This window comes from Eretmochelys imbricata, chromosome 8, assembly GCF_965152235.1.
Source record: "Eretmochelys imbricata isolate rEreImb1 chromosome 8, rEreImb1.hap1, whole genome shotgun sequence".
Lineage (NCBI taxonomy): Eukaryota > Metazoa > Chordata > Testudines > Cheloniidae > Eretmochelys > Eretmochelys imbricata.
Genome location: NC_135579.1, coordinates 41838416 through 41852243, shown reverse-complemented (window position 1 = coordinate 41852243; position 13828 = coordinate 41838416). Strand labels below are relative to the sequence as shown.

Sequence of the window (13828 nt, the reverse complement as noted above, 5' to 3'; positions counted from 1 at the left end):
TGCCAGCCGCTGGCCCGGGCTGCTCCTCCTCTGCCCCTGCCCCGGCCGAGCGGAGACACAATAGCCAGGCTCCTCCTCCCGCCCCCTGCCCTGCAGCCGATCCCAGTCAGCCGCCAGCCCGGCGCGCTCCGCCGACACTCGCTGCGCTAGCAGAGCCCTGCGCCCTCCCCGGGGGACATGCGCGGCGCGCCCCGGCAGCGCCCCTTGCCGCGCACCTAGCCCGAGGGAGCCGTCGGAGTCGGGATCTCCGCTGCGGCCGCCCTGCCCGCTGCCCCCATGGCTCAGCCCCTGGTGCTGCTGTGTTGCTGCGCTGCACTCGTGGCTGCGGGCAGGGGCGCCCCCCCGACTGCGACCCCCGCCCGGCCCGGCCCGGCCCGCACCTCGCAGCCGGAGGGGGTCCCAGAGGAGGAGCCCCTGCAAAACGAGGCGGACAACCAGGAGAACATCTTATCTCAGGTAACCTCCCCCAGTGTGCAGAGCCGAACTGCCCTGGCTCCAACCGGGCTTGGGGATCCCTCGCCAGGGAGCTGCGAGTGTGTGTGTCTCTCTCCCAGCTCTGCACAAAGGCGCTGGGACTTGGCCCTCTGGTGCCAAGTTTCCCTAAAGGACGCTGGCGCTTTAACCCCTCCAGCACCGCTTGCTCGAAGGCAGGGGTTCTAAAACTGGGGGTCCGGACTCCTTAGGGGGTCACGAGGTTATTACATGGGGGGGGGGGGGTCACGAGCTGTCAGCCTCCACCACAAACCCCGCTTTGCCTCCAGCCTTTATAAAGGTGTTAAATATATAAAAAGTGTTTTTAATTTATAAGGGGGGTCGCACTCAGGGGCGTGCTATGTGAAAAGGGTCATCAGTACAAAAGTTTGAGAACCACTACTCTAAGGTGAGGCTCCCAGCAAGGCAGCGAGTGGCTAAGGGAGAGCCAAATTCCTGTGGCTTTACTAATCCGAACTGTCTTGCCCTCCTGCTTTGGGAACTGGATTAGTTATGGGAGCTGAGAACAGGAGAGGTTTATTATTCTGATTATTGCTGCATATAGTTAATTACCAATTCGCATAGTTCATTCCATTCATCCTTTTGTTTATTTGCAACTGCAGCAGAGTAACTGTTCTCTGATCCCTGTGTACAGATGAACTGCTGTATAGGGAACTGGAAAATCAATTCACAGCTTCTCTGTATCATAGAGAAACGATTGAAAATCAAGAATATTCCATGTATGCACTGTTGGAGCCTGTTGGTCCTAGGATATTAGACAGACATGGTGGGTGAGGTCATATCTTGTATTCTGTTGGTGAGAGAGGCAAACTTTCCAGCTAACACAGAGCTCTTCTTCAGACCAGACCTCCTGGCTGCTCCTGTGTCTGAATGTTTTATACACAAATCAGACCTGAGGAAGAGTTAAATGTAAGCTCCAAAGCGTGTCTCTCTCACCAGGTCCAATCAAAAATCTTACCTCCCCCACCTTGTCTCAAGAATAGTGCATCTGGATTAAAGCAGCAAAGTTCAGGGTGTGTTCTCTGTTAGATTTGGCAGATGTACTGTGCAGTATTATCTGTCCTTGGAAATGTCTAACACAGAAGAATATTGAAAACATACTGTCAAGTTATTTTTATACTTCAATTTCAAGACTGATTTCTGTGAATATCCATAAAGGAAACCTGTGGGATTGTAGGAGACTATTCAAAATGATATATTACCAGGAAGTATATGGGTTACGTTTATGCATTATTCCAGACCACGCATTGACCCTCTTAACTCCTAAAACCCACCGAAGTAGGGCACCTTGTATGTAGTTGCAAAGAATTCAGTGGATTAACTCTGATGGAATCAGTGTATTTAATATAAAATGTAGTGGCTCTGTCCCTTTGTTTAAATTTAAATTTTGCCAAACCCTTTGTAGATAAGGACTGTTTGGGCTTGAGCAATTTCTTTTCCAACGGTGAAAGGAAATACCCCACCAGAAATCCCTCTTTCCCAAATAGCTAAGTAGCAAAAAACCAAGCACTCGAAGAAATGTTAGTCAGCAATTTGTGTAAGCAGTGACCTATTTGTGTAAGCAGTGACCTATTTCTGCAAGGTTCAGAGTGTCTGAGCCATTCTCAAAAACTTTACAAAGCAAACCAAAAGTAAAATCTTATGTTAGGAGCAAACTGATGCATTGTGATTTTCTTGTGATTAGTTGCTAGGTGACTATGACAAGGTGAAAGCAGTGTCTGAAGGCTCCAACTGTCAGTGTAAGTGTCTGGTCAGACCTCTGGGCCGAGGCGCCTGCCAAAGGATTAATGAAGGCACTTCCAAAGCAGAGGATTTTTACACCGTAGAAACCATCTCTTCAGGGCCCGATTGCAAGTGTGCCTGCGTGGCTCCACCTTCTGCTCTGAACCCTTGTGAGGGGGACTTCAGGTTGAAGAAGTTGCGGGAAGCAGAGAGCAGTGACTTAAAGGTATCAGTATAGTTCCTTTTCAATGGGAGGGCAAGTTTGCAGAAGACCATGTGCAGCTGAAGCGGCTTGGCTTGCCCTTTGTAGGTTCAGCTCCGGAGGAAGATCCGTTATAAGGTGTACAAACCTAGATTGATTACCTCAGCTGGAAAAGCTGCTGCTAACACTTTGGTGCCAAGTTTTGGCTGTGATAATGTGCAAGAAGCCTCAATTACACGAGGGAAATTGTTGCCACCAGCTAGCAAGTGTTAAAATATCCACAGACAAAAGAAAGGCAATATTTTCCTGAACACTATGTACAGCATAGTTCCTATCCACACAGCAGTGATTTTCACTTGTTCAGTGTAGAACTACTGCTGACATCAGTGGAAGTCGCACATGCAGACATGAGCGGTGGGTATCTTAGGCCAGGGGAGACCCCACCCATGCTCTGCCCTGAGACCCCGCTCCTGCACTTCCCCCATGGCCCCGCCCACACTGCTCCTCTTCCCGCCCTTGCTCAGCCTCTCCCACAAAGCCGGCTGGGGCTAGGGTGGGCAGGCTGGCGCTCAGGCTGGCCAGAGTGGCTGGTGCGTGGGCCAGCCGGCGGTGGCCCGGGGCTCAGGACAGCTGGGGCAGGGCTCCTCTGACCACAGTGCGGGGGCTCAGGGCTCCACTGGAAGGGGAGAGGACGGAAGGGATGGGGTAGAGACGGGTCCTTGGGCAGAAGGGGCAGAGCTGGGGGGTACCCTCCCTGAATGGAGGGCTCATGCGCTGCCCATGCATGCAGAAGAGTACAGAACATGCAATATATCTGAAATCTGCAATGTTGTAAAGATATTAACAAGTGGATTGGAGAGGAGAATGTTGCCCTGAAAGCACAGAGCATCCACAGTAGATGTTGCCTATTCCAGTCTGAAATAAAATCCAGTTAAAAAGAACTGGTTATAAACTTTGCCAACTCATCATAACATCAGTAGTAAAAAGAAAAGGAGTACTTGTGGCACCTTAGAGACTAACCAATTTATTTGAGCATAAGCTTTCGTGAGCTACAGCTCACTTCATTGGATGCATACTGTGGAAACTGTAGAAGACATTATATACACAGAGACCATGAAACAATACCTCCTCCCACCCCACTCTCCTGCTGGTAATAGCTTATCTAAAGTGATCACTCTCCTTACAATGTGTATGATAATCAAGTTGGGCCATTTCCAGCACAAATCCAGGTTTTCTCACCCTCCATGGGGGCAAAGGGTGAGAAAACCTGGATTTGTGCTGGAAATGGCCCAACTTGATTATCATAAACATTGTAAGGAGAGTGATCACTTTAGATAAGCTATTACCAGCAGGAGAGTGGGGTGGGAGGAGGTATTGTTTCATGGTCTCTGTGTATATAATGTCTTCTGCAGTTTCCACAGTATGCATCCGATGAAGTGAGCTGTAGCTCACGAAAGCTTATGCTCAAATAAATTGGTTAGTCTCTAAGGTGCCACAAGTACTCCTTTTCTTTTTGCGAATACAGACTAACACGGCTGTTACTCTGAAAACATCAGTAGTATAATTTAAAACTCTCTTTTTCTGATCTTGTTGCACTTTAATTACCTAATACTTCTTTACAAATGTTATCTCTTGGCTGCTCTTGTGTCTGCATGTTTTATACACAAATCTAGCTTAAATGAGCCATAAGCGAGTGATTTTAAATGAACACACCATAGTGGTTTTACTCCTAAAGTTGACACTCAATCCTTAAGTCACATTGTTTTCTCTGATTGCTATACCTCTTGCAATGTGAAATTCTCATTTGCTGCTCTGTGGATTCAGAGACACAGAATGAGCTGAGCCAAGGATGGCGTGCATATTTGTCACTTGTCATAAAATGCTGAATGGGGTTACATCACTTTGTTAAACTGCTGCTCCATTTCACTCCATTGGAGGTGAGTGTGACCCTGGCAGATCAGTCTGTAAGGCATTTTGGGTTCCTTTGGGATGAAGGTTACTACAATGTAAATATAAGATTGATATTGCAGTGAACAATCTTGCACTGGTAGGGGACGGAGTAGGTGAATTAACAGGTCAATAGGTCTTTCCCATTTCAAATTTTTGTGATTCTACAGTAACTTATTAACCCTTTCCTTTCCAAATGACATAGTGAAGATCCTTTCATGGACTGAGAACTGGTTAAAAGACAGGGAACAAAGGGTAGGAATAAATGGTAAATTTTCAGAACGGAGAGGGGTAACTAGTGGTGTTCCCCAAGGGTCAGTCCAACGAACTGTCCTATTCAACATATTCATAAATGATCTGGAGAAAGGAGTAAACAGTGAGGTGGCAAAGTTTGCGGACGATACTAAATTGCTCAAGATAGTTAAGACCAAAGCAGACTGTGAAGAACTTCAAAAAGATCTCATAAAACTAAGTGGTTGGGCAACAAAATGGCAAATGAAATTTAATGTGTATAAATGTAAAGTAATGCACATTGGAAAAAATAACCCCAACTATACATACAATATGATGGAGGCTAATTTAGCTACAACTAATCAGGAGAAAGATCTTGGGAGTCATCATGGATAGTTCTTTGAAGACGTCCACGCAGTGTGCAGCGGCAGTCAAAAAAGCAGACGGGATGTTAGAAATCATTAAAAAAGGGATAGAGAATAAGACAGAGAATATCTTATTGCCCTTATATAAATCCATCGTACACCCACATCTTGAATACAGTGTACAGATGTGGTCCCCTCATCTCAAAAAAGATATACTGGCATTAGAAAGGGTTCAGAGAAGGGCAACTAAAATGATTAGGGGTTTGGAACAGGACCCATATGAGGAGAGATTAAAGAGGCTAGGACTTTTCAGCCTGGAAAATAGGAGACTAAGGGGGGATATGATAGAGGTATATAAAATCATGAGTGGTGTGGAGAAAGTGAATAAGGAAAAGTGATTTACTTGTTCCCATAATATAAGAACTGGGGGTCACCAAATGAAATTAATGGGCAGCAGGTTTAAAACAAATAAAAGGAAGTTCTTCTTCACTCAGCGAACAGTCAACGTGTGGAACTCCTTGCCTGAGGAGGTTGTGAAGGCTAGGACTATAACATGGTTTAAAAGAGAACTGGATAAATCATGGAGGTTAAGTCCATTAATGGCTATTAGCCAGGATGGGTAAGGAATGGTGTCCCTATCCTCTGTTTGTCAGAGGGTGGAGATGGATGGCAGGAGAGAGATCACTTGATCATTACCTGTTAGCTTCACTCCCTCTGGGGCACCTGGCATTGGCGACTGTCGGTAAAAAGGATACTGGGCTGGATGGATCTTTGGTCTGACCCAGTGTGGCCATTCTTATGTTCTTAGTGAACAGTTATGAACAAGTCTGGGATTTATCAGTTGGAAGTGACAGAGGAGGAGAATGATCTGGGGGTACTGGTCATTCACAGATTGACTATGAACTGCCAATGAGATGCAGCCATGAAAAAGGCTAATGCAGTCCTCCTAGGATGTATCAGGACAGATATTTCCAGTTGAGATTGGGAAGTGTTCTTACCATTGAACAAGGCATTGGTGAGACCTCGTCTGGTATACTGGGCGAAATTCTGGTCTCCTATGTTTAAGAAAAATGAATTCAGACTGGGACAGGTGCAGAGAAGGGCTACTAGGATGGTCTGAGGAACTGAAAACCTACTTTATGAGAGGAGACTCAAAGAGCTTGTCTTGATTAGTCTAATCAAACAAAGGCTGAGGGGAGCTATGATTGCTCTGTCTATATACATCAGAGGGATAAATACCAGGGAGAGAGAGGAGTTATTTAAGTTAAATCCAATGTTGACACAAGAACAAATGGATATAAACTGGCCATCGACAAGTTTAGGCTTGAAATAACATGAAGGTTTCTACCCATCAGAGGAATGTAGTTCTGGAACAGCCTCCCAGTGGGGGCAAAAAACCTAACTGACTTCAAGACTGAGCTTGAGAAGTGTCTGGAGGGGATGGTAATGATGAGACTGCCTACAATGGCATGTAGCTGATCTGTGACTGCTAGTAGCAAATATCTCCAATGGCTGGAGATGGGGCATTGAGTTACTACAGAGAGTTCTTTCCGGGGTGTCTCCCCGGTGAGTTTTCCCCACATGCTCAGGGTCTAACTCATCACTATATTTGGGGTCAGGAAGGAATTTTCCTCTGGGTCAGATTGGCAGAGACCCTGGGAGTTTTCACCTTCCTCTGCAGCATGGGGCACAGGTCACTTGGAGGTTTAAACTAGAGTAAATTGTGGATTCTCTGTAACTTGAAGCCTTTAAACCAGGATGGATTTGATTTAAAACAACCACATTATGTATCCTAGATTTTTTTCTTCAACAGCAAACATATAATATTTTAACAAAACAAGCATATGAATTTTTGAATTTAGTTAAACATTCAAGTTTTTTAAAATCAGGTTTGCTTTTGTTAAAATTGTTTTTTATAGTTAAATGAAATATTTTAAAAAAACAAAACAAAAATTAAATTGACACTGTCAGCCAGGTCAACATGAGAAACTTAAAATATTGGCTTCTGCAGCTAACTCAGTCGTCTTCACCTTCATTTTCCTGTTTGTTCATAATCTGGAAAAGAAAAATAAGCGTTCCTGCTTTTTCAGGTCTCAAACGATTTCTCAGTTTGGAATGAATTAGTCCAAAGGAAGAAAATATTCTTTCTACACCACCAGAAGAAGCTACTGCTGTTAAAACTGAGATTTTCACTTCAACAGTTTCTGAATCCAAGTGCTTAAATGACTTCCACCAGTTCACCGATGTGACTTTCTTTAAAACATCATCAGCAAACATATTTCTTGAATGGTTCAGCCTTAGCTCTGAAGTTTATTATGGTTGGCATTATGGAGGGATGATTGCTGGATGTCCACGTCCTAGCCAACTCCTCTTCTTCAGCAGTTCAGGTTTGACCCTGGTACCGAGGATTGAGAATATTTGCAAGAAAATGAGCTGGAGATAGTGCTTGTCCCATTCTTTTTTTTAATGCTCGTAATTTAACTCTGTCATTGCACATTTCTCTTTTTAAGATCTCACTCAGTTCCTTCCAAATATCAACACCATCAGCAATAAAACAGCGATTTCCCTGCATTTTGTTCAAGGCTACAGAAATAGGCTTCAGGGTACTCGGCATGGGTTCAACATTTCTCTTAAGCCCGACAGTGAGAACTTTGGCTGTGACAGTGCCATCTATTTTTTCATGATTTTGTTCACAAGGTGTCATCAGATTTGGCCAGTTCTTGATATAGTGCTCAAAACAGTCCCCTACTGAGTTCCATCGCACGTCTTGTGGGAGAGTTGGTTTGGTTCCTCCCACTTTTTTCAGAGCAGCTGCTGCAAAGTGGTTGTTACGGAAGTATTTTGCAATTTCAACGACATTAGCCTATATTTCTGGAATACTGAAGTCTTTGGCTAGGAGGTACATCAAATGAGCGCTGCAACTGTATGTTGTTAGCTTGGGACTCTCTTCTAAATTTCTTCTCATCTTGGATACATTTGCAACATTGTCTGTGACCAAGTTGCGTACTAAACATTTGAATTTTTTTTCACGGTTTGTTATAGCTTTTACTATTACCTCTTGTAAGTATTCTGCTGAGTGTGCATTTCCTGATGTATCAGTTGTTTCTGTAAGGAAGACATTCCCTTATTCTGTTGTCACACAACCACATACAACAGGATCATTGTGGACATTGCTCCACCCATCAAGACTCAGGTTAACAGTTTCACTCTCTAGACCTTTTGCACGCTGCTCAAGTTCTCTTTGATACTCTTTATCCAGCAATTTTCCTGCAACATCTGTTCTGTTGGGTGGACTGTATCCTGGTCTTAATGACTGAACCATGTTAATGAAATGTGGGTTCAACGTCTCAATCATACAGAAAGGAGAGATTGTTGCATAAACAAACGGGGAAATTTTTTCATCAATTACTTCTTTTTGTAATCTGCTGGTTCTTATCACAAACATATCTATGGTTGTTTCTGGATGATGGAGATTTTTTTTTCTTTTTGCTCCAGGTTATATACTGTAGCTATGTGACATACATTATGTGACTGAAGCACAATCATTGGCAGATAACTCTGAAACTATAGAAAATGATGGTGATCTTGAAGGTGGATAGTCTTCAGAATCCTGTATGTTGAGGATGTATTCTCCTAAACAAAATAAGTCAGTGCACTTATTTAATTATTATTACCATACTGCTCATTTAGTATTACTCATTGCATTGACTGACACTAAGTACTACTTTAAAGGTGAAATTGTAAAAGGAAGATCTGCCTATTTCAGCTCTTTATTTTTTATCACAACTGCATCTAAAATGATAGTACCATAGAGTAACAAGTATATTTTTTGCTCAAACATGAGAATTCAAGAATAGTCCAGAAGGAAGACAGACAGTCCTTTAAGAAAGAAGTATGAAATAAAAAAGTTTACCAACCTGAAGATCCTGAATGTTTAGACATGTTCCTTTCATCATCTTCAGTGCAGCTTCCTCCTGAGAAGGAACACTTCTCATGATGTTGTTTCATTCAGGCAACCAGGCCTTGCATTTCTTTGTTGCACTGTTTGCATTTTTCATGCATGCCTGTTACCCACAGGTAGAGGAACTTCATTAAAATATTCCCAGACTGGGTCTCTTTTACAGCCCGCTGCCATTATAGGTTTTCCCTTCTAGTGAGAGAGTGGTATGGTAGATCTCAAATCAATGAAGGCTACACTCAGAAAGACCTCAAGACTTCTGGAATATGCTGCTCATACAGTTTCACTTTTGTTTCTACTGCCTTCTCACATTTATCTCCAGACTTCTTCTCCTTGTCCAGATCTATTCCGCCCCCAACAATCTTCTGTTCATTGAACTTTTTGAAACTTTGCACTTTTAGAGAGACGTAAGGGATTGATTCTGTGTACACAAATTTGCAGAGGGACAATAGGGTTGAGATCTGTTATTTCTCTCCTCTATATATTATTTATTTATTTATTTATTTAAAAACATTTTTGCTGTTAACAAGCATGTTTATCTCTGAAGACACAAATCCACAGTTTGAGAACTGCAAAACTAAGCATCTCTGATGGTATCTACTAGACTGAGCACTGAGTCCCATTGGGTAGATAGAAAGATTAACCTAAATAATCTATGCAGTAGCCCCTAGAACCCCATAAAATTGGGGTCCCTAATCCATGCACTATTGGAAGTCATTTACAAAACTTTTCTTAAACATTACATGAATATATTGTCTAATACTATTCCATGATGAGATAGGTTTTTTCCTCAAAAAGCATTTTATCAAAAAATCTGATTTAAATAAAAAATCAGATTTTTTTAATTAAAAAAAAAAACATTGATTTTTTTCCCACCCTGCTTTAAACCATGATTTGAGGACTTCAGTAACTCAGCCAGAGGTTGGGGTCTTTTACAGGAGGAGAAGGGGGGTTTCTGTGGCCTGTGATGTGCAGGAGGTCAGACTAGATGATCATGTTGGTCCCTTCTGGCCTTAAAGTCTATGAAACTGTGAGACTTTGCAGCCAATGTCACTGGACCTACAACTTTACTTAGTAGTCTTCCTATTCATTGTCTGCATAGGCCAGGGGGACCCCTCTCCGAGGAGCTGTTACTGTGGATGGTGTCAGTGCATAGTTAGAACAGTACCCAGTGCATGGATAAGCTATATGTTATCCAGCTTTTTGCACAGTTCTATGTTTGGTTTTACATGGTGAATCAGTTCACTGTAATGGCTCCATTACCATGTTTGCAGTCACAGCTCAGACAAAGTGAGAAGTATGGAATCATTATGATGATAAAAGGCAAACCCACACAGGGTCTCTTTGTTTATTGTGAGTTAATTTGAGATTCAAGTGACAGACCCAGACATTGAAGTTCTCTTTATCCACAGACATGTGCAACAGCAGAATGAGCTTCCCGCACTGCATCCACAGCAGCCTGTCCCAAGCCCAGCCCGAGAGCCTGCCTCTAGGAGGAGTTCATTCTCCATGGCTAGTTCAGTCCTTGGCCTCTGCTGAGACTCCCCCCATGGAGGTATTTACAGCCAGTTGTGGTGTGGATACTTGTCAGCTTGGAATGGGCTGAACCCCGCCAGCTCAGTTCAGAAAGATCCCTCAACAGAGTTAGCCAAACATTTTTTTGCTGTAAAAATCAAGCTGCAGAAGTTGTGAGAACAGGCTCTCTCTCACAATGGGCAACACTTCCTAGTGCCAGACAGGCCAGCAATATATAGCCACAGTGTTTCTCTTATTATTGTGACATTTCTTGTCTGAGCGGAAGCCATGCACTGTAAAGCCAGGCAGGAGGAAGACATGCACTTCTGATTTTTAAACTTTCGCCATGGGAAATGAATCACTGAGTCATAGATTTTAAGTCCAGAAGGGATCACCTAGGCTGACCTCCTGTATATCACAGACCATTACATTTTACCCAGTTACCCTGGTACTGCCAAATCCCCCACTTGCCTGGAGAGTTTGTTCTAATGGCTAAATTCTGTCCCTGTTAGAAATGTGGTCCTTATTCTCATTGAGATTGGCCTGGCTTCAGCTTCCAGCCATTGATTCTTATTTTGCCTTTCTCTGCTAGGTCAAAGAGACCTTTAGTATTCATTATTTTCTCCCTGTGGAGGTATTGGTACACCATAATCAAGTCACCTCTTGATTTTTTTATTAAACTGAAGAGATGGAGCTCTTTAAGTCTTTCATTATCAGGCATTTTCTCAAGCCCTCAAATAATTTTAGTGGTTCTTTTTTGCACCTTTTCCAATTTTTCAACATCCTTTTTAAGATTTGGACACCAGAACTGGATGCATAATCCAGGATCAGTCTCATCAAGGCCGTATACAGAGGTAAAATCACCTCCCTACTGCTACTCTCCTGTTTATACGTCCAAGTATCACATTAGCCGTTTATCCCACAGTGCCAGGCTGAGAGCTCATTTTTAGTTGCTCATCCACTATGACTCCTAAATCTTCCCAGATTGCTTGCCAGGATACAGGCCGTCCTCCTGTAGTTATGGCCTGCATTCTTTGCTCTCAGATGTATGGTCGTGCATGACTGGATGGCTTGGAGGACTTTTAATGGACTCTACAACTTTTCTTTGCTAGGTCAGTGGTACATATCCAGCCACTATTAACAATGTGACTATCTGATGGCTGTTTGGTAGCTTATGTAAACTCTGTTGATGGTCTCAGTCTAGTTCCCAGTGGAGAGTAAATGCATATCCACAAAGCAGACTGTGTCACAAAAAGCTGCCATGTTATTTAACACAAAGTCTCCCCTGCTGGCAGGCTTAGCAGAGTAGCCACAGAGCCTGGACTGGAAAGACACTGGGTACCGATCAGATGTGCCTGACGGAAGCTTGCAGAGAGCTGCCTGTATTAAATGCCATGCTCAAGGGTGTCTGCTGAGCACCTGACTCCCAAAATACAGGGGCGTGGGGAGAAAACTTTTTTCAGAAGCTAAGACGATAAAATTTTGCATTTCTGTAGCATCAGACAAATACTATAAACCTCCCTCCCTCCTCACCTCACAGTGACATAGTGAATCTCCACACAATAAGATTTGAAATCATGTTTTCCAGGGGAGGAAATTGAGGCACAGCCAAGTGATTCGCCCAAGCTCATGGAAGGAATCATTGTCAGAGCTTTAACCAGAAGATCTTCCTCCCAGGAATGGATGTTTTCATGATTTTTTCCCAATTCAAAGGGAGCAGTTTTGCAGAGGGATGTAAACGTCCTCCTGCCAGAATGTGAACAGAACTGTTAGAATCTTGTATTACAGACTCCCAGACCATGCAAAACTCGTCTGACTTGGCGTTTTTGTTACAAACTCAAAACTCAGCCTAAATTATATGAAACAAATTTCTGTAGTGCATGAATCTTTTGAGGGACTCTGGGCAGTGTATGATTCCTACATGAAATGGGTGAAACACAGCAGTTGTTGCTGAGTTTTACTGTGGGTTTTTAGGACCATTTCAATTAAAAACTCAAAGCAAAGTTTGAGGAGTGTGGATCAGTGGGAATTGGAATCAAAGAGGAAGTTCCTACAAACCATTGTGGCTTCTGCACTCTCCAGCTGCACCTAGACTGTAGCTGTGATTTCAGTAATATGTTTATTATGTGGATACTTGTCCATTAAGACATGTATTGAAGGGTTTCTTCAGGTATGTTAGCAACAAGAAGAAAGTCAAGGAAAGTGTGGGCCCGTTACTAAATGAGGGAGGCAACCTAGTGTCAGAGGATGTGGAAAAAGCTAACGTACTCAATGCTTTTTTTGCCTCTGTCTTCACGAACAAGGTCAGCTCCCAGACTACTGCACTGGGCAGCACAGCATGGGGAGGAGGTGACCAGCCCTCTGCGGAGAAAGAAGTGGTTCGGGACTATTTAGAAAAGCTGGATGAGCACAAGTCCATGGGACCGGATGCGTTGCATCCGAGAGTGCTAAAGGAGTTGGCGGATGTGATTGCAGAGCCATTGGCCATTATCTTTGAAAACTCATGGCGATTGGGGGAGGTCCCGGACGACTGGAAAAAGGCTAATGTAGTGCCCATCTTTAAAAACGGGAAGAAGGAGGATCCTGGGAACTACAGGCCAGTCAGCCTCACCTCAGTCCCTGGAAAAGTCATGGAGCAGGTCCTCAAGGAATCAATTCTGAAGCACTTAGAGGAGAGGAAAGTGATCAGGAACAGTCAGCCTGGATTCACCAAGGGCAAATCATGCCTGACTAATCTACTTGCCTTCTATGACGAGATAACTGGTTCTGTGGATGAAGGGAAAGCAGTGGACGTGTTGTTCCTTGACTTTAGCAAAGCTTTTGACACGGTCTCCCACAGTATTCTTGCCGGCAAGTTAAAGAAGTATGGGCTGGATGACTGGATTATAAGGTGGATAGAAAGCTGGCTAGATTATCGGGCTCAATGGGTAGTGATCAATGGCTCCATGTCTAGTTGTCAGCTGGTATCAAGTGGAGTGCCCCAAGGGTGGGTCCTGGGGCCGGTTTTGTTCAATATCTTCATAAATGATCTGGAGGATGGTGTGGATTGCACCCTCAGCAAGTTTGCAGATGACACTAAACTGGGGGGAGAGGTAAATACACTGGAGGGTAGGGATAGGATACAGAGGACCCTAGAGAAATTGGAGGATTGGGCCAAAAGAAATCTGATGAGGTTCAATAAGGACAAGTGCAGAATCCTGCACTTACGACGGAAGAATCCAATGCACCGTTACAGGCTAGAGACCGAATGGCTCGACAGCAGTTCTGCAGAAAAGGATCTAGCGGTTACAGTGGACGAGAAGCTGGATATGAGTCAACAGTGTGCCCTTGTTGCCAAGAAGGCCAATGGCATTTTGGGATGTATAAGTAGGGGCATTGCCAGCAGATCGAGGGACG

General features: G+C 43.8%; 1 protein-coding gene across 1 annotated transcript in view; it reads left to right on the top strand.

Annotated features, from left to right (window-relative positions):
• The first annotated feature begins 276 nt into the window (after window positions 1-276).
• OLFML2B (olfactomedin like 2B) overlaps window positions 277-13828 on the top strand; it is a 94779-nt gene continuing 81227 nt past the window's right edge. The window contains exons 1-2 of the mRNA XM_077824746.1: window positions 277-456; window positions 2177-2440. Coding sequence (XP_077680872.1) covers window positions 277-456; window positions 2177-2440 — 444 coding nt within the window. The remainder of the gene's footprint in view (window positions 457-2176; window positions 2441-13828) is intronic.